The sequence below is a fragment of the Ursus americanus genome, chromosome 5 (genome assembly GCF_024610735.1).
Source record: "Ursus americanus isolate L20-20 chromosome 5, mUrsAme1.1.p, whole genome shotgun sequence".
NCBI classification, from domain to species: domain Eukaryota; kingdom Metazoa; phylum Chordata; class Mammalia; order Carnivora; family Ursidae; genus Ursus; species Ursus americanus.
The window spans coordinates 47,379,950-47,407,945 of NC_142131.1; the positions used below are offsets into that span (position 1 = coordinate 47,379,950).

At 42.0% G+C, this 27,996-nt stretch overlaps 1 protein-coding gene across 3 annotated transcripts in view; it reads left to right on the forward strand.

Moving 5' to 3' along the window:
• The window catches only part of PPP2R2B (protein phosphatase 2 regulatory subunit Bbeta), a 633,944-nt gene that overhangs the window by 187,627 nt on the left and 418,321 nt on the right, over positions 1 to 27,996 (forward strand). The window contains exons 1-2 of one of the 3 annotated variants that reach the window (XM_087862156.1): positions 7,719 to 7,836; positions 7,957 to 8,034. In XM_087862156.1, coding sequence (XP_087718282.1) covers positions 7,827 to 7,836; positions 7,957 to 8,034 — 88 coding nt within the window. In that variant the 5' untranslated portion in view covers positions 7,719 to 7,826. Of the gene's footprint in view, positions 1 to 7,718; positions 7,837 to 7,956; positions 8,035 to 27,996 lie in introns of those variants that run through there. The other 2 variants (XM_045794355.2, XM_087862155.1) reach the window with 2 other exon arrangements.

Consider the following 27,996-nt stretch of genomic DNA (forward strand, 5'->3'; position numbering starts at 1 on the left):
ATGATAGACTCTCTGAGGAGATAGAGTTTGTTACTGGAAGTGGGTTTTGGTGTAGAAACAATAATGTTGTTGGAAGCCAGAACTATATCATAAATGGTTTTGGTTGTGTATGTAATTCCAAAGTTAGTTTCATATGAGTAAGATTCTGATCACCTGCCTAGTGTGATAGAATAAGAATCAGAATACTTGTTTCTAGAAATATTCTTTGATGGTGACTTAAATTTCTGTTCTCAGGAATTCTGTACAAATTTTTTTAAAGAATCTCTTCCAATACTATTTGTTATAAGTAATAAAATAGTAACCCATGGTTTAGAACAATTGATTTCACTGGTTAACACTGCCTTTTTTAGAAAACGTGGTCTGAGGGAGTAGTATACAGGATAGACACAGCTGAGGTCACAGGGATGACGGGATACCACAGTGGGAAGCCAGGAACTTCTTAAGACCAAAGACTGTTTTGATTAGTTGGAAACAATAGCTGGCAAAATAATTCTGAAAGCACATGCTAGAAGGGCAAAATGTTGTGGAATGTAAACATAGCCTGATATAATTCTCTTCTTTTTTTCCACTAATGACTGACTGTATAGAACAAAATATCCAATGGTTAAAAAAAAAAAAGTGAAGAGAACAGATAAAACTGGTCCAAATATCAGTTCAGTGCTCATTGTAGATCTACTGAAGGAAGATCTCAAACCTGTAGAAACCCTATAGAAAACGTTGCTCTAATTTACTGGACTTCTGCTTCTGACCAAGATGGAATAATAGGGACTATATGTACACTCATTTCTGTGACAAATAACCAAAGAATAAGACAAGTGAAGGAATGGCTTTTGAGTCATTTTAGATATTAGACAATGAAGGACAGTGGTCTCTCAGACAGGAAAAAAGAAATATCAGCCCCATAATTGCTTCCACTTACTGACTTGAGCGATTTCCCAGGCTATGGCATAGATAAGAGGACCCCAGACAGATCCCAGAATATTGTCTTAGTTGAGGAGATGGAGCAGAGAGTCAGAGAGACCAAGAAAGCTATAGTTTATAGGACAAGGAACTGAAAAGAAGAGATATGCCCAGAAAGAGAACTCGAGGAATGCTGAGAGGCTCCGCACTCAGCAGAGTACTGATCAGTGTATACCTGTGATAAAACGATAGGAACCACCAAAAGGATTAGTTTGAACAGTATCCAGTGCCCACACAGTACCAGGAATAGTGCTTGTTCCCAACTGCCAAACTGCAACCTCATAATTCATGTGATATTGTGCAAAGTACTCAGAAAAGTGTGGCCTCAGTAGTAAGAATAATTAGCCTGAGACTAAATTGAGCTCCATTGCTGCTTAATAAAATCTTAAAAGCAAGACCTGAAGAGGTCACACTGTTTCCAACTTAATTGCCTCCCAGGAGAAAGATTAAAAAAATATATTTATAGGAAAATAAAAATACACAAATACAACACACAACAAAGTGTGTGTTCACAATGTCTGTCATCCAATAAAAAATTATCAGGCATGCAAAGGAGAAAGAGAATACAACCCATGATGAGGAGAAGAATTAATTGAAACTAATCTAGACAGATGTTAGAAATAGCAGACAGGGACTTTAAGACAGTCATTATAATTCCGTTACATGCATTCAAAAATTAAGGTGAATCATGGAAGAAATAAAAGTCTGCGCAAAACCAGAGATAAAGGGAAAATTTAAAAGTAGCCAGAAGAAAAAAAAAGGTATACAGAAGAATAAAGATAAAATTAACAGCAGATATCTTGTTGAAAGCAATGAGGCATCATCTTTAAAGTACTGAAGGACAAAACTTTGTCAACTTAGAATTCTATACCCAGTGAAAATATGCTTTAAAAACATTTTCAGACATATAAAAGCTGTAAGAATTCGTATCCAGCAGACCTGTACTATTAGAAATATTAAAGAAAGTTTTCAGGCAGAAGGAAAATGATACCAGGTGGAAATATAGAAGTACAGAAAGGCATTTAGGGCACCAGAAGTTGTAACCATATAATAAGATGAAAGCTTTATTATTATTATTTAAATCACTATAAAACCTAATTAACTATTTGAACAAAATAATAAAGTGTGAGTTTTGTAACATATAAAAGTAGACTGTGGAAGAACAATATCATGGAAGTTGGGAGAGGAGAAATGGAAATATACTATTTAAGGTTTTGCACTGTATATGAAGTGATATAAAATCACTAAGAGGCAGACTGATAATTTAGGTATACTATAAAGCCTGTAGCAAACATTAAAAATCACAAAACTAAGAAGTATACCTCAATACTAAAAAAATTAGATGAAATGATGTCATGAAAATAAGCCAAAAGGCGGCAGTAAAAGTGGAGAAAGAAAACAAAACCCAGAAGAAAACCAGTAGGAAACAAGAGAATAGATTTAAACTTATTTCAATAAGCACAATAACTGTGAATGTTATAAACACTCCAATTGAAAGCAGAGATTTTCAGAATGAATACAAAAAAAAATCCAAGTATATGCTGCCTGCAAGAAACACACTTTAGCTCTAAAGACAGATAAGTTCACAGGATAGGATGCATTGGGTGAGAAGTAACAAATGTCTTCTTACTTTTTCAGTATCTAAGATAGAAATATTTAATGTTCAACACCTCCATTTCCTTTGTTTTGTAAAATAATGAGGTTTCTCAATGAGTCTCTTACACTTTGCCTCCCTCTGTTTATATCTCACTTCATTTTTCCTTCCCTTCCCCCATGCTCACCTGTTTTGTTTTTTAAATTCCACATATGACTGAAATCATATGGGATTTGTCTTGACTGACTTGTTTCCCTCCAAATTATAGAGAACAAACAGAGGGTTGCTGGAGGGGAGGTGGGAGAGGGGATGGGATAAATGAGTGATGGGTATTAAGGAGGGCACTTGTTGGGATGAACACTGGGTTTATATGTAGGTGATGAATCACTAAATTCTACTCCCGAAACCAAGATTACACTATATGTTAGCGAACTTGAATTAAAAAAAAAAAATAGAGTGAAGTTTCCAGTGAGGCATCTTGCAGCATTATTACCTATTTGAGAGTGTGAAACTCCTTTTCTCTGTACAGCAAAAGAATTCGGAGAATGCAGGATCAAGAAAGTGATAAAAAATGAGTAGCTGTACTGTGTCACAGACAGCCAAGATTTCCTCACTCGTGTATCAAATCACCTCCATGGGTCCCTGTTGATTATACTTTGCTATTAATCAGTCAAAGTAGCCACTTTCTTCCACTTCCTTTCTCTTTCTTCCATCATGAGATGGATTGTTGAAACAGTTAACCGGTTAGCAAGTTGCTTGACTCATTTGGATTCATCCAGTGCATTAAATACAGTGGGCTCAGTTCAATGTGATTTTACTGTAATATCTCTAATGATTGATTCATTTTGGTGCAAAGAAAGGGAAACATTTGATTGAAAATCCTGGCCTATTTATTTTTGCTGCTTGCTCCTATTTTTCATGAGCTTGCGGTCAGTTTGGGGACGTAGAAGTAACCAGTCTTTACTAAACATGGCAGCAGTAGCTAACACTGAGCAATAGACAAGGCACTGAGGTAGGGAGTAAAAAAAGGAAAGTCTCTCTTTTATTACGTTAAGTATGGAATGCCCTTGTTTGTCACTGTCTCTGGTGCAGCTGTGTCTCTTCTCTTTGAGATCTGGCATCTTCGATAGAAAGATTTTTACACCAAGTTGGAGCTGGTATTTTATCAAGATATCCATTCATCCTGAGTGCCTGCCTTAAGTTCTCATGGTATCATAACAACACACTCCGAGAGGACTGCATCATTGTAAGCTCCTTCTAAGCAGTCGAATGCACATCTACAGCTGATATCATAGCCAATTTCAAAACACATTCTTCTCAGAAAAAATTTCTCTGGGCAAGGATCACCTCTCTCTCTCCCTCTCTCTGCAGAGAGGAGCACACTACTGATGCCAAGTCCATGAAAACAACTCTTTTCAGCGGCCTCCCAATCAATAAGGAGCTTTATTTGCTGTGTGTCACACCCTCTGTTCATTGTATTCACCCAGCCAAGTTGGCACAGAAGAGGTAGCACAAAAGCCAGCCTCAACTCTGAAGGGCCCTGCTGGGGCAGGACAAGGAGAAGAGCCTGTGCTGGGCATAGAAGCTCAGGGATCTGGCTCCAGGGCTGCTGTCCGCTCCCTGCATGGCCAAGCCCCCTCTGTGCCTCAGTGTCCTCCTGAGGCAGTTGGAACTGCCTCCTGAGGCAGTTGGAACAAATGATCTTCATGGTCTGACCAGATTCAGAAATCAGCTATTCCGTGATCCTAGGAAGAAGACAGGTGTATGCCTTCCATGGGCTGACCTCCTGGCCTTTCAGTACATGAGACTCAGGACCTTCCTGAGCCGTAGCTATGGGGAGACGGGAATGAGCATCTTCCAAGATGTTTAGCTACTGTATTTGCATCAGCTTCCTGGTAGAGAATGTTGCTTATTGACACCGTTTCCATAGCAACTAGAGTGTCATTTGGCACCAGCATTTAGGGAAGCTGTCGAGGTCTGTAATTTAAGAGAAACAAATTTTCCTTCCTCACTATGTCAGCTTAATTCTCTCGGTCATCCACTTCAGCAATCAAATACACTTCCCTGAAGAGCGTTCATTAAATCTAGACGGAAATCTCACCAGACCATCACCATGGAAGGTGGCTTGGAGGTAAAAGGAAATCTGGTATAAGAATTAGAATTGTCACCTTAGAGGCCTAAGTCTGCAGATAAAGTAACTCTACCACGTTGGGAGTTCTTTCTCATTTTGGGGCTTTGCTTCCTGATCTGCTAAATGGTAAAGATGGGCAGTGTATTCTCTAAGATGTCTTTCAGCTCAAATATTCTAGCCAGAGGTTTGCAAATTGGTGGCACAAAGACCGTATTCAACCTGCAGATGTGATGTGTTTTCCCTATGTCGTATGAGCCACATGGTGTTCTAATTTGAATTGATTGACACCATTTAAAAATTTGGAGTTTTCACATAATAATTCTGATTTCTGGCTTCTCTTAGAAAAAGCCAGTTAGGTAAAACCAGGGTGGAATCCTCCACGGCAGCTTTCAGCTGGATCTGAGTAGCTGCTGCCCCCTTTAGACAAGGCCTGGGTCCTCCAGGGTCCACCATCCCACCTTTACAGAGCTGATCACCGACTCCCATCAAGTGTCCGCTCCTCTGAGTATCCTGCTCCTGGCCAGCTTTTCACATGTACATCCTAGCCCGTTTGACATCTGAATTTTCACCTGCTGTTCGGCACTTTGAGGACAGAGATGGCATGGACCAAACTCTCTTTAGATCATTGATAGCATCATTTGGCCGTGATCTTGGTGGGAGATAGAAACTGGGTCCAATCAAAGGCTGCCCAGGACAAGAAAACTGACAAAAGCTTTGGCTGCCTTGATTTCTCATACTAATCAATTGAGCTCTAATGAACGGAACTCACAGCCCTAGGCAGCCTATCTAGGAGTGATGGTCAGAGCTGTCACAGACAATGGATTGGTCACATGATTCCTCTGTGACTCATGGCAAGTTGGTAATTTTCTATAACTTGATTTTTCAAATGTGAAATAAGTTGGTTTCACATATAGGCAAGTTTCCTTCTCAAGCTAAAATTCCCTGAAGCAATGACAATCCCTATACATAGGCTCATCTCAATCTGCTTAGGGGTGTGTGTGTGTGTGTGTGTGTGTGTGTGTGTGTGTGTGTGTGTTTACAGGTTTTGTGATGAGTACAGTGTCTACACCCAGAGTCCTAACTAGTGATGTAGGAACTCTAGGAACTGTGCCAGGACAACAATCAGGAAGACCTTCATCAGTATCTGATGTTCCCTAAGAACTGATGCAGTCACAGTTTCCACAGCGGGACTGGCAGTTTAGAGAGGGCCAGCGAGAGCTCACAGGAAGAGTAAGAACTTCTCAGAGAATGCCTGATGTTGAAACCCAAGGCCAGAGCTGGACATAGAAAGGATCAGCAGTAGCATTTAACAAAAGCTGCCAAATGCCTTCCGTTCTCTCTCCCAGGTACTAATTTTATTGGGAAATTTTAGCTCTGTGTAGCCTTAAGGGAGACATAGGGATTTTAATAATTGGCATGGGAAACTGGATTCCAGCTCAGTCCTCCAAATGTGGCTGCAGTTTAAGGGTATAGGCTCTCTGGGCTTCGGAACCCTAACTATTAAATGGGCAGGGTGAGCTCAGCACACTGGAGACTGGGAATCAGACAGCCTACGTGGAAATCCCAGCTCTGCCGTGTCCTCGCTATGACCACAGATGAGTTACCCACACTTCCTGGGTCTCTGTTCTTCACCTGTAAAATAGGGTTAAAAGAGTACCTCTTCATTATCTGTGTGAGAATGGGATCATCTATGTAAAGTGCTGAGCAGGGTGCCTGCCTTGTAGCAACTAACTGAAAATTTCTAAGCTAAAGTTCTTCCTCTTTTTTCCTATTGAACAGTTTAGAATCTTTGTTAATAACAACATCATTTATTAAGTTGCTTGATTGGGTTAAGCACTTTTTTTAAAAAGGTGTCCTTATTTGGAAGAGAAAGAGATCTGGGAGAGGAGAAGAGGGAGAGAGAGAATCTCAAGCAGATTTTATTTATTTTATTTATTTGAGAGAGAAAGAGCAGGGAGGGGCAGAAGAGAAGCAGACTTCCCGCTGAGCAGGGAGCCTGACATGGGGCTCAATCCCAGGACCCCGATATCATGACCTGAGCCAAAGGCAGACGCTTAACCAACTAAGCCGTCCAGGCGCCCCAGATGTGTGCTCTTAATAGTGACCCTATGCGGCTTCCTTCCAATGTGAGGTCATTCCCAGTGAGAAAATCACATGGGGCCCAGCCCTCCTCTCACAAGGCTGAGGGAGTGAAGGTTTCAGTTCAGGGAAATTCTGTGGCCCACTGGGGATGGCTACTGAGTTTTGTGTGCGTTTTTAAAAGGTCAGTTTTGTTTTGATACGTGCTTTTATTCCTACTCATATAATCATTCTTAAACTGATAGCCTCTCCCAAAATTTGACAATATAACATTCCTCTTAATTTTAAAACCTAGTCGAACTGACGGGAACGGCCATGCTGTCGAGAAGTGAACTGGCACCACTGCGATTCAGAAGTGCTCTGAAAAGGACTTTTCTGACTTGAATACATATATTAGTACATATATTAGCAGGTATATTAGCATAAGCATTCGTACTGGATATATATATTCTTAGAAACCAGAAGCCAGAAAAGCCAGAAAATTTAACCCCTCCCCCACCAAAGGTTCGGTTCACATTTGAGACCGAAATCTGCATGGAACAAAGTAGGTCACATTTGTCAGCAGTGACTCCACAGTGCTGTCAGCCCTCCCCTCCCCCTCCCCACTCCCATCCCCAACCTGTTTTTGCTTTCCTCTCCTCTGCAGTCAGCTCGGACTTTGGCAAGCAGTCAAGAAGTGAACAAGAGAGACGCAAGTTCTGAGTGTCTGACCCCTTACTGGCCGTTCAGCCAGGCGAGCTGGGAAACCAGTTAAAAAAGGAAAAAAAGTTGTCTTTCTTTTCCTCTCTCCCCTCTAACGAACTGGCTCCCTCTCCTCCCCACCACCACAGAAGGAAAACAATCGAAAGCATTAGTATTCCCATGAAAAGGGGCAGTCACACAGGGTGTGACAGCAGGCCCGCGCTAGGACGCTGCCAGGGGCCCAGAAGGGACGAACTCCAATTGCTCCATAGTCCCAGCAGTGTGGTCAGATGGAGGGGACAGAGCCCTGATTCACAGCAGGCCACGCTGCTCGAGACCGGCCGTTCTGCCCGCACTCCTTAGGGTCTCCTCTCCAACGGGATGATACCTGGTGTGCAAGTCTCCTTTTAGAAATGTGTAGCTTCCACGATGTGTCTCCTTCCCTGTTGGCCTTTTAAGGACAGCAGGAAACCCTCACCTAACCTGAAGTGTCTCCTTGTGTTGCTTTCAGGAGTTGGGGCTCTCACCCAGGACACACTATGGTGCTTCAGCCAAGTGAAAGGCACCATCGAGATTGGAGCCACAGAAGGTAGGAGAAGCTTCCTCTCTTCTTTTCCTTGCCTCCTTGGGGGTTTGTGCTGGTTCAAGATTTGAAAACATTCATCTTTGCATCCATGAATGTAAGGTCCCACACATCCCAGAATAGCCGTCTGAGCTAGAAATAGATTTAATGATTTCTTTCTATCCTTTTATTCTTTTGACGTTTATTTTGTTCCCACCAATGAGGCAGCACTGACATGAACTTTCAGGGAAATAGGTTTGCACAGAGAGAAAAGCTGCACTGGGGCAAGTCGTGTTTTGGGACCGTCTGTCAGCTCTGGAGGACTGTGAGCCCAAACATGGCTGCATGGTCAGACGTTAATCTCTTCCTTCCATTCTCGGTGGAAGATCAGTTGCTTCTCTGTACCTGCAGCGCACAGCGGAGTGAAGAATTCGGGTCTAGTCTTATCAACTGGGTCTGCATGGAATCCCACTATTAGCATAGAGCTGCCTTTCTGGTTCTCAGGAGATTTTCCTATTCCAGGCCCTTTACTTGGGATAATGCATCCATTTCCCTCCTCCTGCAGAACTTGTTTCTCATTCTCTTCACTGTCTTTCCTCATAAGCCAGAGCTTGCAGACTTCCATGACTCTCCCGAAGGATGTCTGCCTTTGAAAATAGCTGAATGATAGGCAACTGGAAGGAGCTAGAATGGCTCTGCTGGGTGTCCTTAAAGGTTTGGCTGTTCTCGTGGAATGCAGTGAGGGTGCCTGAAACAGACTGTGTTGTGTCGGCAGTAGGTACCGTCAGCCAGACGGGCTGTAAGACAGGTCGGAAGCTAATAGAAATGAATGAGGAAGTGAACAGTTGACAGGTTTGAACTTTAATGTGGAAACTAACGTGTCTAAATGCATGTGGCATTTTGGGTCCCTCTATAGCATTTTAATTCTGAATAAAAATAATTTGAGTAAAAATTATTCTGAGTAATTTGGAGGAGGTGTTTTATCTGCAATTTTGCTGTAATTTATTTTCAGAAACCCCCTGTAATGGTGGGTACTTCCCAACCAAATGATTTATGTTTAAGGGGTGAGAGCAGGCACAGTAAAAGAAGTTAATAACTACATCTATAAAATTATACTACTGTATGGCATCTTCTATTTTTTTAGGTGCACTTTAAACTGAAGCTTTACAAACACTTCTCATAAAGCCCCTGGGAGGCAGACAACACAGGCTTTGTTAGGCCCATTTTATGCTTATCGAATCCAAAATATTTCTGAGCACTTCTTTGTGGCAGCTTTGTCCTAGGCCTTGGAGATGAAGAAGGCGAGGGGGAAACAATGACTTACTCCCCAGCTTCGTGAATTTTAAGAAATCTGAAGCTCGAGTTAACCACTTGCTTTAGATCTTGGCCATAATTCAAAATCTCTTGGGCTTTTTAAACAATAGAGACTTCCAGCTCCCCCAGAGCTACGGAGTCAGAGGTTCAAGGACCAGGATGGTATGCTGTGTTTTAACGAGCTCACCCAGACGATTCTGATGCAGTAGGCTGGCTTTGGGGACCACCAGCCTGGCTGACTTGTTCCAGGTTATCCATTATTCTCAGAGCCTGCACTTAAATCTTGTGTTTGTGACTGGCTCCCCGCCAAGTCCAAAACGATCTGGGTGGCTACCCAGGCTAGAGCTCCTATCCACTGAGGACTCACGGGGTAGTGAGGCCTCTGCTACATGCTTGGGAGAAGTTAAGAAGATATGTAGGCACAGCATTCACCGCAGTGCCTGACGGTTTGAAAGTACTCTATATTTGTAAACTGTTATAAATATCATTATAATTAGGCCTTCATTCTAATTCAATGCTCATGAAAACCTTGTGAGAGGTAGGTATTTTTATTCCCACTCTACGTATGAGGATACCGAAGCTAAACACACAAGCACACACAAGACGAAGTTCTTTGCCGAAGGCTCCAGAGCCGATAAATGGCTGAGCTAGGTTTCCACCCAGTCTGTGGGATTGGAAAAACCTCAGCTCTTTAACCATTGTTCTGGAGACAGGTTCTTACTTAGTAGTTTGGAGTAAGGCCCGGGAATCTGCATTTTTCCTGCCTGCTCTGAGACGATCATCATGACTGCAGGTGAACCGAGCCTGCGTCCACATGCTTGCCGCCTATAATGAATAAGGAGCATACTTAGATTAACTGCTCATTGAGTCAGAATGATACTCACTACCAATTTCTGTCTGGAAAAGCCACTTCAAATGGTGAATAAAGCGATAAATATTTTTTAAGAGGAGAATCAGATTGGATACTGACACACTGCCACAGGTGCCTAGGCCAGCCTATCTTTGATGTCACTGAACCTATGCTAACAGTGCCACACTGGCAGTTGGGTGTTTGTTGAGTGAATTAATGAATGACTTTCACTTGATAAAAATCAAGGTCTTCACAATCAGCTTCTTTTTTTTCTTTTTTTTTAATGCGCTACCCAAATTGGTTTTCTACACGGATCAAAGTCATTAAAAATTATTCAACGTTCAGGGGCACCTTGGTGGCTCAGTTGGTTAAGCATCCGACTCTTGGTCTCAGCTCAGGTAGTGATCTCAGGGTCATGATCTCAGGGTGGTGAGATCAAGCCCCGTGTCAGGCTCCTTGCTCAGTGTGGAGTCTGCTTAAGACTCTCTTTCCCTCTACCCCTCGTCACTGCCCCCCTAAAATAAATAAATAAATCTTTAAAAAAAATTATTCAACTTTCAACTTTCCCTTCCACTTTATGTATTCCTATTAATGACTTTTCCATTCCATTTCTACCACTTTCTCTATTTTATTGTATTTTTTAAATTTTTTAAATTTTTAATTTTTTTATTTAACTTCAATTAATTAACATATAATGTATTACTGGTTTCAGAGGCAGAGGTCTTTGATTCATCAGTCTTATATGATACCCAGTGCTCATTATATCACATGCCCTCCTTAATGTCCATCACCCAGTTACCTCATCCCCCGACCCTCCTCCCCTCCAGAAACCCTCAGTTTGTTTCCTACAGTTAAGGGTCTCTCATGGTTTGTCACCCTCTCTGATTTCATCTTGTTTTATTTTTCCCTCCCGTCCCCTATGATCCTGTTTTGTTTCTTAAATTCCACATACAAGTGAGATCATATGATAATTGTCTTTTTCTGATTGACTTATTTCACTTAGTGTAATACCCTCTAGTTCCATCCATGTTGTTGCAAATGGCAATATTTCTTTTTTGACGGCTGAGTAATATTCCACCACGTCTTCTTTATCCACTCATCTGTTGATGGACATCTGGGCTTTTTCCATAGTTTGGCTATTGTGGACATTGCTGCTATAAACATTGGGGTGCAGGTGTCCCTTCGGATCATTACATTTCCATCTTTGGGGTAAATACCCAGTAGTGCAATTGCTGGGTCGTGGGATAGCTCTATTTTCAACTCTTTGAGGAACCTCCATACTGTTTTCCAGAGTGGCTGCACCAGCTTGCATTCCCACCAGCAGTGTAAGAGGGCTCCCCTTTCTCCACATCCTCACCAACACTGTCGTTTCTGGACTTGCTAATTTTAGCCATTCTCACCGGTGTGAAGTTGTATCTCATTGTGGTTTTGATTTGTATTTCCCTGATGCCAGTGATGTGGAGCATTTTTTCATGTGTCTGTTGGTCATTTATATGTCTTCTTTGGAGAAATGTCTATTCATGTCTTCTGCCCATTTCTTGATTGGATTATTTTTCTTTTGGTGTTGAGTTTGATAAGTCCTTCTAGGTGGTAACCTTGGCAAAGTCACTTAATGTCTCTGTGCTTAAGTTTCTTTGTATGTGAAATGGAGTTAATACAGACATCAGTTAGGATGGCAGTGAGTGCTAGGTGAATAAAGTTGTGTATGCATAATACATACATATGTCATGTATATTTTTATATATAATTCTACATGTACAGAACATAAATATACATATAATACATACAGTGTCTAGATTGTTATAAGATACTCAGATTGCAGTACCTGCTAATACTGTATTATAAAAGTAGAGCTGAGGCTAGGTGAAGTGACAGAAATAAAGATAAATATTTTAATGCAATGTTTTTGAAAACCAAAATTAATACAAAGAATTCATGACGAATAAAATATCAAAATATTACATAAAGACAGGATGAGTATTACTAATTTATTTTTCCTTTACTCCAGGTTCTACTGTGGCTCAGCACGGCACTGTTATTGCTAATTTAATTCAATGTGTATCTCAGGTATCTGCTAATAGGCTAGAATTTTTCACATTCCAAATTATCCAGTAGGATAGTGGATACATCATACTGTGAACCCAACACTAAACATTGAGTGAGTTTTTATTAGAGCCATAGCATTGCCCTAGAAAATGAGAGGGTAATAAAGAAAAATAAAATACAGTCCAAGTTCTCAAGGAATGCACCACTTATGGTGGGGAGCCAGGAATTGGTGCGTAAGAATAAGGCGTCACTTCAGTAAAATTACTGTAAGGCAAAGTGAGCTCAAGAAGTACTTTGACTCGAGACTAAAGTGCTTTGAGTACAGACAAGGTAGGTGTCTCATGTATCTGGGAGAGACTTAATGGGAAGAAGTCATGCAAGGTAGAACCTAAGCAATTTTTAAAAATGCAACATTTATTCTTTTCCTTCTCAGATTACTAAAATGTGTGTTCTCAGTCTAGAGAATTTTTAATAAAACAAAAAAAAAATCAGAAAAAAAATTTCATTCATAATCTCACAATCCACAGATCAATACTGCTGAAGTTTGTGGTGTTTTTTTCTAGCCCCTGGACTATGTATAGTCATTAATTAATTCAGTCAACAAACAAGCACCATGTGCCAGAAACTGCAAAAAGGACTGGTTAGTTTATAATGAACAAAATCAATATTTTTTTACCAAAAGGGTCATAATGGAAATACTATTTTATTAATAGATATTTTCATTTAACAGTGTATAGTGACCATCTTTCATATTATGAACAGTAGATATGCCCTAATTTATTTTCCTCAATTTTCAAGGTTTGTAATAACACTGCTATGAACATGCCTAATAGCTACCCTACATTTATGCAGGAAAACCTGTGTGGTAGCCTGATTAAGAGGCTATGTTTTACAATAAAATACCTGGTTAAAAATTTGGCCTGCTTCTACCTGTCAAAGAGCAAGTTACTGTCAAAGAGCAAGTTACCTCAAATTTTTCATTATTCCATTTCCTAGTACAGAAAATTGGGATAATAAAATCTGTCTGAAGAACAGTTACTAGAATATAATCAGATATTTTCAACAATGCAGCACGTAGAAAATGTTCAGTAATGATGATTAGTTACCGTGATTATATCATTGGATATACCTCCGTTTTGTATGTGCTGTGTTGTTTAAAATACCTAAAATAATTAGGTATTTAATATCATGTACAATTTAAAAAAAGATTTTATGAGAGACATAGCCAATAAAAAAAGTATAAAATTAGAAGATCATCTGAAGTTTTGATGAGCACTAGGAAAGATGTAAGCGGGGTGGCCTGAGAGAGCTCCTGGAGGAAGTCACTTCTGTGCAGGGTGCTGGGGAAAGCCTCTTTCAGGAACAGGCACCTGAGCTGAGGTCTGAAGGAATGGAATGTGCCAGCCAGCATTCAAAGAACCATGCCTTGGTCATTGTAGGAAGTAATAAAACAAGTACTCATATAGGCCCAGGGCCATCTAAAAGATGATGTTTTTGAAACACAAAGGAGTGCTCAGTATGACAGGAACTGGTTGGGAGAAAGCTGTGGCCTTGGGCTACCTACCAGAGAGGTAGGACAGGGCTCAATCAGACAGGACCTTCAAGTCACCTCACAGAGTCTGGATTTTATTTTGAGAATAATGGGATTCCTTGCCCTTGAAGGAGTTTAAGGACTAACTTGACACCATTTTCATAAATTCTTAGAATTCTATTAAGAGACAGTGTAGTTTTATTAGAGGAAAGAAGGTAAGGATGATGAGAGGAGAGTCCAGACATATTTTGGAGGTCATGGACTGGATTTTTGGGGAGGGATAGCATAAGGAATTGAGATGGCTCCCAGGTTTTGGCCTTGAGCGACTGAGTGGTGTGTGGACACCAGCTGGGGAGGCTGGGAAACCTGGAAAGGAAACACGGTTGGGGTGTGGAGGAGGATAGACATTCTCTCCCCGCCTCTCAGGTTCCGTAGTTGGGTCTGTGAAATAAACCGACAATAGGCAGATTAACAGGAGAAAGGTACACAAAATTATTAACGTTAATATTATGTACATGGAGGCATCACAGCAAAACATTATGAATATGCAGAAAGGCATTGAGATGTGAGCGTTTGTATGTCATCCGAATAGGGGAAGGAAGGAGGGAGGTGCGCCTCTTAGAGGAAAGAAAATGACTTCTAGGAAAGAGGAATGGGCTCTCAGAACAACAGATGGCCGGTGTGATAGTTTGTGACCCAGTTCGTCTGGGGGTGGTGTCTCCTCTAGCGTCTCCTGGGATAAGAGTCCATGTTCCCTGGTTGATGGCACTCCCAGAGAGGATTTGTGACAGCAGAGTTCCTTTGGAGACTCTGTCTTTAGGCAAATAAGGGGAATTCTGTGAAAGCTGCTCCTTATTTTTAAAGTGGCTTTAGCTCAAAAGAGTCACTATCCCAAAGCAGCGTATCTTGGAGCAGCATGTCCTGAACCCCCGAGGGAGAAAAGTTCTGAGCTTCGTTTTGCACATACTCAGCATGAAATGTTTATAAGATACTCGGGTGTAGATGCCAAGAAGAAAGTTGTATCCACGAGTATGGCTCTTCAGAGAGAGAACAGCAGCTGGAGGCAGAGGTTGAAATTAGGGAGGCGTCAGCACACCCGTGGTATTTGGAACCACTGTCCTGGGTGGCCTCACGGACGTCACGCACTTGACACACGATTGGCAGTGGCCCGAAGCTTCCACTGTACTGCTGTGGCTGGGATAACTTCTAAGCCTTGTTCACTCAGTGGAGTCCTTGGAAGACACTTACACATGAAAGGTTCGCCGTGTGTAGTTCTTGCATGTGATTTGTGCAACAAGCACACTTCATGTACGATGTCATCACGTGCCATTCTCCGCGCGGTTGTCACAGGAGCGCTTTCCGTGGTAGAAATGGCCCACTCTGGACGTGAGGCAATGTCTTCAGATTTGGCGTGTGATTCTATGTGTGGGAAAGGATCAGAATTATCTGATGGTATTTCTGTGGCCATCTTCTTTCTGATGCTGCAATTCTATGGTATTTTGTTTATTCCTCATCCCGCGGTTCTTCAATGTCTGTCAATACAGGTCATTCCATATTATTGCTGGGAGATAACTATGATATTTATTCTGATTTTGCTCCACAGACATAACCTTCTTTCCTTCCCCTTCCTCTGAAAAGACGGCTCATGTGGAGGAATGGATGAGGCAGTCTATCGATTCTGTTTTCTAATGAGAGAAAAATATCAATCTGGTTGACCCCATGAGGTGTCTTCCACACACCCTCAACTAAAAGCTGATGCTTGCAAGTGGCTTCCTTGCAAAGGGAAGTCCTCTCTCTACCTAACACATTTGCAAGGAAAGTCTGATCCTTGCCCTGGGAAATGCAGGGATTTGGGGAATGGTGTTTCGGTTTCCCTTTGGGGATTATGACTTTTTGCTGTCACCAATAAATAAATGAATAAATCTGATTGGGTCTCAAAGCAGTGTAAAGACTATGACCTTCTCGTTTTATAGAGAGAAGTCAGTGACTGACAACCTTTCTCAGCTGTCTGTGAGATCTATAAGGCATAGGGCGGTTATAATGTTACGTCACAGATCTTCGCCTAAGAGGTAGAAAATGGAGCCTTGCTTGCTTGCTTCTCCTGCTCCCGGAGAGAGGGTGTAGTGGTGGCTGTGGTAAGAACTCTAGTTTCAGGAGGAAGAGCTGTTGGTTCAGACAGAAGCTTTCTGGATCAACAAGGCCAAGCCACCAATCTAAGATTATTCATCAGACACTTATCTGAAACTGGGTTCACCTACCTAGTTAGTGACCTTAGGTGACTGGAAGATTTTCAAACCTTATTGTGCATGAAAATCACCCGGAGGTGATGGAGGGTGTTAAAATGTATATTCCTAGGTCCTACCCTTAGAGATTCTGATTCTGAGCATGTGGGATGGAGTCAGAGAGCTTGTAAATCTCACAGGCATCCCCAATAATTCTAACACGGGTTGATCCAAGAGACACACTGAGAAATTCTATTCCTTCCTTCCTTCCATCAGGGGAGAGAGAGAGACATCTGAGCATGTCTGGAGTGCTTTTAAAGGAAACCAGAATGCCAATAAATACAAGGTTACTGTGCAGCCTAGCTCTGCCCCAGGCACTGGAGGGAGTGAAAACCTCTCCTCTATGTGTCAAAAGACAGCTTGGATCTCCTCTATGCAGCCGTAGTCCACAAAGGGATTTCCTAAGTAACTGCACTTTGTGCAGGGCTCCAATTCACTAGAAGCAAAATTGGTCTGATTATGAACAAGTTACCACAAGATGAAAGCATTTTTCTCAGCTGTGATGGAGGCTGTCTTGATGCAGAGAGCTGCACGCTGGTGGTGCTTGGAAGGCACCCTGGGGAGAAGTGGACTCCCAGGAGCTTGAAAGGCTCTGTGGGGGAGGGGAAGCAAGTTCTCCGCACAGGGCCCAGGTCAAACATCCTGTTCTCTTTGTAAACATTAGGTAATTAAACACGTTCCAGGCCAAGAAAGAGAAAAGGCTTCATGGCTGATCATTTCACCCATGCCCAAATGCTAATCACATGAAATGTGTTTAAAAAGCAAATATTTATGGAGCACCTGCTATGTGTCAGGCCCTGGGCTGAATGAACAAGACACTGTTGCTCTCCCCCGACCCCCTTAAGCAGTTTACACTCTCTAGGAGGGATATCAACAAGTGGTTGTCGGTTACAATCCAGTGTGAGTATGAAAAGTGCTAGAAAAAGAGTGAAGTCACACAACCCAACCCACAGTGGGGTAAGGGAAAAATCAGGAAAGGCTCACTGGAGTAGCTGGCAGCCAATCTGAGACCTAAAGAAAGGAGTAGGAATTAGTCAGGCTTTTTAGGACATACAGACCCTAGTTTTGGTAGGGCTCATCTATTCCTTTGGACAAATGACTCATCTTTTGGGGCTATCTTGGGATGATGTTGAGAGGCTTTGTTAATAAGATCTTTGAAAATACTATACAATGCTTGGCCATGGTAAAGTAATAAAAAAGATAATTCTATTTTTAATCAGACTTCACTAAGCCAGATTTTACAATAATAACTTTCAGTATATTATCCCATTTCAACTTTGTCACAACAATAAGATACCAGGCAACTTACCCTCATTTTACAGTGGAGGTAATTGAGGCTCAGAAAATTTAACCACTTTTCCCGGTAACACACCTGTCTGACCTCAGTTAGTGTTCAAGCACTCTTGGAAAAGTAGCCTGGAACCAAATAGAGGCTCAGTGAATATTTATTTAATGAATATAGCCTTCAGTAAGTAATAAATGTCACCAAGTGAAAAAAATCAGTATTACCATTAACACAACAATAATGAATGCTTTTAGGAGAATAAAATAGGTCATCTAAAACAATCCATTACAAATATACACAGCACTTAGCTGCTTTTAACATGTATGGGTCATTTATTTCTTATAACCCCCAAGAGAGATAACTAGAGTAGTTCTTATAATCCCACATTACAGAGATAAAAGAGATAGTATAGATATTACAGATAGTAGGTAGGTTATTCCTCAGAGAGATGAGGTGATTAAGGCAGATAGAGATAAATTTTAATTGCCCAAGGTCTCATACAGACCAGAAAGCGAACTTTTGAATCATACACAGGTGATTTTTCTACTTCTCATCTTCCACAACATAATATGGATTGATGGCTTTGGGTGGGGGGAGCTCTGTTCTAGAAGCACTGACTCTGAAATTAAAACACGGTTGACTCTCTTCAAAATGCAGGGCACTGGTTACAAGGCACCGCAATGGAAATCTATCAGTCAAGATGCTTTCAGCAGCAACAGAAAATTCATGTCGAAATACCTAGAATAGTAAAAGAATAATTTCCCTTCCTTAGTTCCGCAGATGTCCACAGATAGATATTTGCCTACTGTGTGCTAGGCATTCGAGGCCCTGGGGATTCAGTAGCAGAGGAGATAGACAATAAATTTTTAAGTAGAATATAAAATATAAGGATAGAAGTGCAATAGAGGAAAATGAATCAGTAGGGGTGCCGGGGTGTGTGTATACTCTTTTAAATAGGAGGGTCGAGCCTTGGTGCAAAAAATAACATTTGACCAGTGATGTGAAAAAGGCAAAAGATCAAGTCTTGTGGATATCTGGGGTGGAGAGTTTCAGGTAGAGGTAACAGCCAATGCAAATGCTCTGAAGCAAGAGCTTCTCTGGTAAGTTCACGGACTAGACATGAGGCTAATATGGCTGAAGTTGAGTGAAGGGGGAAGCTGTGAGAGATGGAAGCAGAGGAGATGGCAGGCGGATGCAAGCAGGGGCCTTCCAGACCACTGGAAAGACCTACTCTTCTGCCTAGATGGGGCAGAGCCCCTGGTTATACCATGCTCTTTCTAGCAGCAGGTCAGTATCAAATGGTTAGGGGCCGATGACAAAAGCAAAGAGTCCATCCAGTTCAGGGGTTATGGCGGTAATCCAAGTTTTCACATAAATCCTGAGGCAGGGAACTCCCTGAGCTGAAGTACAGCATTAGTTCCCTGGCTGAAGTACAGCATGGGGGACTCAGATTTTCTCCGTCTTTCTGCCTGACTGCCCCTGGAACATTAGTTTTGTCCCAAAACAATTGCTGCCCTCCTGAGTTTCACACTCAGATAGACATGACAATATGTAATGAAAGGTTGTTTGACTTAAACAAAACAGGAAGGACTTTCTCCCCAGATGTCCCCAGAAAATTTCTCTAGATATCCCCTTGGCCTCAGTGGGAGTCATGTGCCTTCTAAACCAACACTGCCACAGAAAATGGGATCAGCCTAAGTGGCTTCACAGATCAGGACTACATCTGAGCGTGGTCTAGGACTTCCATCTCTGAGTGGAGAGCACCAGAGTAGAATCTGGGTGCAGCAGGAAAGGGGTGCAATTCCAGGTGTCCCAACATGGCGGCCACTATAGGAAGAAGAAGCAGATGTGGCTTCACCAATTCTCTTTCTGCTGCTGGGCAAAGAGTGGAGGTTCATTGTCTTGTTCTTTGTAGAACATTCGGTTCAGGCAAACCCAAATGCCAAGCTTCTCTAGATTGCCTTGAAGCTGGGGTCTGGGGTGTGGTAGATGACTTGCCTTTTGTTTTCTTTTTATGTTACTAATTAAGCAGGCTCAGCATCATTCTTTTTTTTTTTTTTTTAAAGATTTTATTTATTTATTCGACAGAGATAGAGACAGCCAGCGAGAGAGGGAACACAAGCAGGGGGAGTGGGAGAGGAAGAAGCAGGCTCATAGTAGAAGAGCCTGATGTGGGGCTCGATCCCAGATCGCCGGGATCACGCCCTGAGCCAAAGGCAGATGCTTAACCACTGTGCCACCCAGGCGCCCCAGCATCATTCTTCTTAGTGCCTATGTTATTTGTTCATGGAATTTAAAAGCTGAGAATAAATAATTAAGCACATGGACACTGTGGGATGGTTTCTGGTCTTGTGCTCAAGGTTTCAAGTAAGCGTCAAGCCTTTTTCTTTAACATGCTTATTTTTAATTTATTAGGTAGCGCTTTTTTTTTTTTTTAGGAGAGTATAGCTACCTTTATAATACTATGGTTGGGGTAAGAAAATTGAATTTCAGGGGCACCTGGTGGCTTAGTCAGTTGAGCGTCCAACTCTTGGTTTCAACTCAGGTCATGATCTCAGCATTGTGAGATCAAGCCTCATGTAGGGCTCCCCACTCAGTGGGGAGTCTGCTTGAGATTCTTTCTCTCCCTCTCTCTCTGCCCCCCCCCCCACTCATGTGTTCCCTTTCTCTCTCTAAAATAAATAAATAAATAAATCTTTTTTTAAAAATTGGATTTCATTCAACCATTTATTCAGTAAATCTGTATTGGGCACTAGGTGTTGGAAACACAGCAGAACTCAAAATCACCAACGTCTCCAGTGTTATGAGGTTCACATTCTAGTGGCAAGATGGACATTTAAACAAACAAAGACGTAAGATCATTTCAGACGATGACGTGGGTTATAAAGGATATAAAATGTGGTAACATGATAGTGGCCGTGTGAGGGGGTAGGGGTACTCCGCTAAGCAGTCATTCTGTGGAGGCTCTTCCAAAGAGGCAGCAGTTAAGACCCAAATAATGAGTAGAAGCCAGGTTCAAAAGACTTGCTGGGATAGCATTTAAACACAGGGCACAATGAGTGCAAAGGCCCTGAGGCATAAGCCATCTTGGCCTGACTAGAAGGTAGCCCAGGGTGACTGGGGCAGTGAGTGGGAGGAGGGTGAGGTTGCAGAGGGAAGCAGAGGCAGTGAGCCTCGCAAGCCTCGGTAGGTAATAGGAGTTTTATTCTGGGTACCGTGGGAAGCCACTAGGGGATCGTAAGCATGGGCATATCCTGATGTTTGAAGTAGTACTAGTAAAATGAAGGACTGGTCATTTGACCTTCCACATAAGCCGAGAGCATTTCACCTCAAGGGAGACCTTCAGTAACATGATCTTCTACAGAGTGGTGCTATGCAAATTCAACCTCACGTTTAAAATCAAACTTTTTTTTTGTTGTTTGTTTTGTTAGTGCTTCGAACCTGGAGGTCTTCATACCTCACCTCTCAGAGGGGAAAACTGCCCGTGGTCTGGAGCTCACTGTGGTGTTCACATCTTTGCTCAGAACCATCATAGGAGCTTGTAAAACGTTAGTTCTAGTGACCAGAAATCGATTTTCAAGGGCATTCTTGAGATCACTTCAATTTGGGAGCTCATAGAACTGGCAGTGTCCTCTCACTCTATAGCTTGGGGAACGAGGGATCTTTAAAAAAAAAAAAAATGTTACTCTTTACTATGCGTGGCATTTCCATAATTGTGTCGGTCATTTTTAAAGAATCATTACTAACTGTTGTTTCAGGAATGATTCTCCTGATTACAGTTTAAGGCAACCTTTCCCCAAATGATGGCACAAGTCATTTCTCAGTGTGTTCTTCTTCCTCTCTACCATCCATCACACCTACCAGAAGATTGCCAGGCCGGCAGGTCCGTACAAATGATATCCAAGCAGTAATGACTTCCAAATATTGATATTAAATGCCTAATTCCCAAGGAAAACTGGCGTTAATTTTCTACAACTTTGCATTCACACATGCCTCAGAATTTCCATTCTTGCTCTTTATTAGGCCATGGTTCATGTAAAGTGCAGCTTCTTATCAGACATACCTGAGAGCAAATGTGTTTTAATACATAATTTACGGCTTGCTGAAGATACGCTGTCTCTTAAAAATATCATTAGTTAATCACAACTTAAATTCATGACACTAAACCTAAAAAAATAATTCATAAATTTTATCCAAAAAAGAAAAAAACTTCAACAAAAACCTCCAGGTATTATTTTTAAACTACTTGCATTTCTTTTCACAGAAAGTGATACCCTTTTTGTCCCTAATGAAAGCTGAGGGCATCATGAAGAATGAACTTACCATAGTTAAAAGCATGAGCATAGCATGATGGAGACACTTAAATCACTAAGTCGTACACTTGAAACGAATGTAACATTGTGTGTTAACTCTACTCAAAAAAAAAAAAAAAAAGTATAAACTGAACAGACTGGGTTTGAGCCCCAGTGCCACCACTTTCTGTGTCACTTTGAATAGGTTATATAACCTTAGTTTCATTTAACTTTACTTTTCTCCTCTCTAAAATGGAGAATATAATAGCTTCTCCTTCATAGGTTTTTGTGAGAATGAATCAAATAATCCACATAAAGGACGGAATAGGACACAGAGTAAATGCTAAGTAAATGTTAGCTATTACGCACCTGAAAGCAGATTCCAAGAAAATGTTAAAAATCTGTCGTTCCAGCTACCAGATAATTATTTATTTTTAATGTTTCACATCTGATAAGTTTGATAAACTTGTTTGAAAATGAGCCTAAAATGGCCAGCAGACTCCATGTTTACTGAAAGGATTACTTACATATGGCTGCAAACAAAAACAAGCCTCCTTCCTGGAAAGAACAGTAAACATCTATGGAAGATTCTAGGCTCAGGTTCCAGCAACGTAATGCCAAAGCAGTTAAAGGAGAATCATAGGTAGTTAATTGCCCCTATATCATCCACAAACATGAACAATTAATTAATGCTCGTTACTCCTAATAACAGTATCATTTGTCCACATGTTCTTAATGAGCAAGTAGGTAACTATGTGATTTAAACACATAGATTCATAGCATAGTGGACTTTGAAGGAAGCCGGAAGATCATTTTTCATCTCCCCATTCTACAGAGGGAGGAAATGGTTCTGCAGAAAGGAAGAGGGGTCCAACCAAAGCCACAGGTGTCCTCTGCCAGCTAACCGCTTCATGTCTCCATGGCTCAGGCTCCCGCGTGATGTTACGGGGTTAGATTAGCTCTCTGATAGCTTTTCCAGTTAAAAAAATACCATGAACATGAGGTGTCTGGTTGGTTTGGTCGGTTGAGTGTCTGACTCTTGATTTCGGCTCAGGTCGTGAGATCGAGCCCCATGTTGGGTTCCATGCTCAGCATGGAGTCTGCTTATCCCTCTCCCTCTGCCCTTCTCCCCTGTGCTCTCTGTCTAAAAAAGAAAGAAATTAATTAAAAAACAAAAACATCAAACTGTGCTCCCTGACCTCTGGCGACGAAAGTTCTGTTAGGTAGATTTTTCGGACTCCATTTTATCAGCCAGTTGTTTCTCACACATAGACATTGAACTCCGTGCTCCTTGCCAGAGAGGGCAGGGAGGGAGGCAGCACCCCCTCCGAGGGCCTCTGTGCCGCCTTCTGGCCGACACATAGCAGCTCTTTTTCTCAATGCTTAGTATTTGTCTCCAGATGAAGTCACGTCCCTGGCCTGTTCTGAAACCTTTCACGTCAATGACTGACATGTCCTGACTTCTCATGGGCAGGCAGCTTGACAAGTGGGGGAAAAATCATGACTGGAAATGGCTTTCCAAAATTCCAAGAAAGGCATTAGAACAAGTGCCATATCTATCTTGTTTGCCTAACACAGTGCCTGGCACTTACCAAAAACTTGATAAACTTGACATTGAGTAAAAATTGCAGCCAGCACGGAGCCTTCACAGTATTGCAGGCCTTGGGCTCCTGGTGCATCAGGGCCTTCCTCGATCTCACTTCTTAGCAGAGGCAGCATGACCCAGTGGCTAACCCAGGTTTGCATCCCCAGCTACGTAACTCTGACTATGGCATTTCATCTGTCTGTGCCTCAGTGTCCTGTTTTGTGACATTATTGTTGAAGCTATTTTAAGGCTTTTGCGAGGATTAAATTAACACAAAGTATGTTACAGCACGGCATGGATATAGTTGGCTTTCAGTAAATGCTTGCTCTCTCACTATTAGTATTGGGACCAATTTAATCATTATATCAATGTTGTAAAGGAGGTATTCTAATACACAAATTTTGGCTAAAGAAATTGAAATTGAAAGAGCTTAAGTGACTCGGTGATTCCTTCAAAGATGTTGTTAGTAACTGAAAGACTTATGATTTAAATGTAAAATGTAAACACTCAGATGAGTTAATAGTGATTATACATGGTGGTTCAAAGCAGGCTCAGGAGTCAGGAAGTTGGATTTGAATATTGGGTCTGTCATTAACAGATGTGCACCCTTCAGCAGGTTATCCTGAGGCTTGACCTGCTAAGAATAACAGATCCTTTATAATAGGGATATTGCAAGACTTGAATGACATAATACTTGTTAATACTTAGGGACCTGCCCTTAGCAGGAACCCATAAACATTCTTTCACTTTTTTGGTTATTAGTAACAATGGCTGTAGTCACCTGCAGTTACTTTCTCCAAAAGCCCACCCAAGTAGTTTAGAGTCGTCCTTGACCCCGCCTCCCTAACTTCCCTCAAAACACATGCTCATCTACCCTAAGTCCTATGTCATTCTTCCTCCTAAATATTTCAAATGATCTCTCGAATTCCTTGACCTCTCTCTAACTACATTGCTGCTATCCTACTTTGGATGCCATCTTCTCTTCTCTGGATGTGGAAGCAGCCTCTTTGGTTTTCTCCCGTTTTCCTTCTTGTCTTGGTCAGCTCCTTTCTATTCATCACACTGGAGCCACAGTAGTGTTCTTAGTGCGCACACACGTGGCTTGCCCCCCGACAGCTTGCAGAGGGCTTCACTGTTCTGAGGATGCTGTCAGCTTGGTCACTGCTTGCCTGCATGGACTCTGTGCTTTGTGTTTCCTTCCACGCCATAGCTCCTCACCTCCAGCTCTCCCCTTTGCCAGACACATTGCTCACCCTCTCTTTTCCTGCTAACCCCTCCTCCTCATTCAGACCTCAGCTCTGGTGTCGCTTTCCCTAGCCAGCTTCCCCTAACTCCTGTTTCTAAGCTTCATGGCCCTTCTAGGAGGTCCAGGCTGTTACCCTTCATAGCACTTGCCAAATGCATTATAGTTTTCTTACTCCTTGTATATTTTGTCCACTAGCATATAACCTCCACAAAGGCAGGGCCAGATCTGCTGTGCCTACTACAGCTACAAGTTGTATAACTATCACTAGTGCCCAGCACAGTGCCTGGCACACAGTGGTACTTAACAAATAAGTATTGAACAAATGCATGCGTGTGTGAATTAACACCAGATTTCCAATCAGCAAAGGCCATGAAGATAGGAGGCTTTAAGAAATATCCATTTTAGGGGCGCCTGGGTGGCTCAGTCGTTAAGCGTCTGCCTTCAGCTCAGGGCGTGATCCCGGCGTTCTGCGATCGAGCCCCACATCAGGCTCCTCCTCTGGAGGTCCGCTTCTTCCTCTCCCACTCCCCCTGCTTGTTCCCTCTCTCGCTGGCTGTCTCTATCTCTGTCAAATAAATAAATAAAATCTTAAAAAAAAAACCAACTTAAGAAATATCCATTTTAGTGGCAAGAGCCTTCAACTCCCTGTTTGTAAACCAGGTTGATGGGATGCCTTTAAATCTAAATTACATACAATGGAATATTATACTCAGGCATCAGAAAAAATGAAATCTTGCCATTTGCAATGGTGTAAATGGAACTAGAGGGCATTATGCTAAGTGAAATAAGTCAGAGAAAGACAAATACCGTGATTTCACTCATATGTGAAATTTAAGAAAAAAAACAGAGAATCATAGGAGAAGGGAAGAAAAAATAAAAAAAGACAAAAACGGAGAGGGAGGGAAACCACAGAAGACTCGTAAACCTAGGAAACAAACTGAGGGTCACTGGAGAGGAGGTGGTTGGGGGACGGGGTAACTGCGGGATGGGCATTAAGGAGGGCACGTGATATAATGAGCACTGGGTGTTATATGCAAATGATGAATCACTAAATTCTACCATGAATACACTATATGTTAATTAAATGGAATTTAAGTAAAAAAAATTATAAACAAATAAGTATATAATTAATTAATTAATCAATTACAGAATAGAGCTGTCATTTTCCAACATTCCAGCATCAGTGGTTGCCTAAAGACCCAGGTAAACCAAATGACAACAACATTCTATTTTCAAATTTTCAAAAGCCCTTTTACAAATATTGTTTCATGGGATTTACACAGCAGCCGTGTGAGAGAGTGAGATGAGGAAAGGAAGACAGGAAGAATTCCAGAAGCACTGAGTTTGCTGACTGCTCCTCATATGATTATTTGCCGACACAATGTTGCCTTGTTTACAATTAACGTGGCCACGGCCCTAGCCCTGGTCTCTGAGGCATCTCGCTGTAAAGCTGTGATTCTCCATGTGTGTGGATGTGGGGGACACTATTGCCCCCGCCCCAGGGCTTATTTAGCAACATCTGGAGACGTTTTCGATCGTCACAACCAGGGTGGGGAGGTGCTCCTGACGTTGCAGCTTGAGGCTGGGGGTGCTGCTAAACATCGTACTGGGCCCAGCAGAGCTCCCCTTCCCAGCGCCCACCCCCCACCCTCAGCACAGAATTATCCAGGCCAGAACATCACTAGTGCTGACGTTCATAAACCCAGCTGTAAAGCAAAACTCATAGACTGACACAGAGAGGAACGGAAGTGTGTAACTCTCTCCAGATGCAGGAGACAGCTGAATGCGTAGCCTCTCAAAAAGCTTGAAATTTGACTTAAAAACTCCACTACTCCTTAGGACATGCAGAGCTCTTGCTCAGGCTGCATGTACAGGGCGGCACTCCCAGGGGAGCATCTTCGCTGAACGATTGAGTCTTTTCTCCATACTGCAAGAGCAACAGGTTGAGCATTTTCTCCCCTGCTGCTTCCTGAAAGGTTTACTGTTATGGCCTCTCAGAATCAAGGGGAAACTTGTGTTAAAAGTGTTTTCTGCAGAAGGCATTAAACCTGATCACTCAGACCTTCTCTTTATCTCTAAAGAGTGGCAGAAGGGTCAGAAAGCTAAGATCTTGCCACCTGGATCCATGTGCTGGGTGACCTCCAAATCCTTTAACGTTCTCTCATCTGTCCAGAAGGAAACGGTGCTGCCTGCTCCTGGGGGTGAAGGCCCAAACAGAGAGTATAGCCACAGAAGTCCTTACAAAATGTGCTGTTACTGTCTTAGCATAGTCATTCGTTTTCATTTGTTCCTGGTTTAATTAAAGCCCAGAGATGGGCAGGAGAGAAGTAGACAAAGCAATTCCTTTTGAGTAATTGGAAGCACATTATGGATTGACTTTGGAATGGGTTCTTCTTCCAAAGGCTTTGAGACATTGTATAGACTGAATAATTGGGCAGTTCTTTGTCCGGCTTGGATAAGGGAGGCTGAAATCTCCTGTTTCCAGATGAGAGCTAATTAATGTCTAGCCCACAAGGCAAGAAACAACAATTGTTGGAGAGGATGTGGAGAAAGGGGATCCCTCCTACATTGTTGGTGGGAATGCAAGTTGGTACAGCCACTCTGGAAAACAGTGTGGAGGTCCCTTAAAAAGTTAAAAATTGAGCTACCCTATGATCCAGCCATTGCACTACTGGGTATTTACCCCAACAATACAGACGTAGTGAAGAGAAGGGCCATATGCACCCCAATGTTCATAGCAGCATTGTCCACAATAGCTAAATCGTGGAAGGAGCTGAGATGCCCTTCAACAGATGACTGGATTAAGAAGTTGTGGTCCATATATACAATGGAATATTACTCAGCTATCAGAAAGAGCGAGTTCTCAACATTTGCTACAACATGGACAGCACTGGAGGAGATAATGCTAAGTGAAATAAGTCAAGCAGAGAAAGACAACTATCATATGATTTCTCTTATCTATGGAACATAAGAACTAGGATGATCGGTAGGGGAAGAAAGGGATAAAGAAAGGGGGGGTAATCAGAAGGGGGAATGAAACATGAGAGACTATGGACTATGAGAAACAAACTGAGGACTTCAGAGGGGAGGGGGGTGGGGGAATGGGGTAGACCGGTGATGGGTAGTAAGGAGGGCACGTATTGCATGGTGCACTGGGTGGTATACACAACTAATGAATCATCGAGCCTTACATCGGAAACCGGGGATGTACTGTATGGTGACTAACATAATATAATAAAAAATCATTAAAAAAAAAATTAGTGTCTAGCCCAAACAGTGAAGTTGGAATCTGCTTTATAGGTTTAAAATGTGTTATAATTCCATTAATTTAGAATAAATAGGGTAATTTGAGTTGTGAATAACTAGTAAAATTTTAAGGAAATATAATATTATTTTCATGTTCATAAAGTAACATTAAAAACCATCTTTCACAGTATTATATAGACTAATAAACAGAAGTACTCACTATTCCCCCAAATGAGTCTTGAGGTTCCCTACCGTCAAACTGTTGCTCTAATTTTTAATTCCTACCAGCATGTTCTTCCCATTCACATCTCC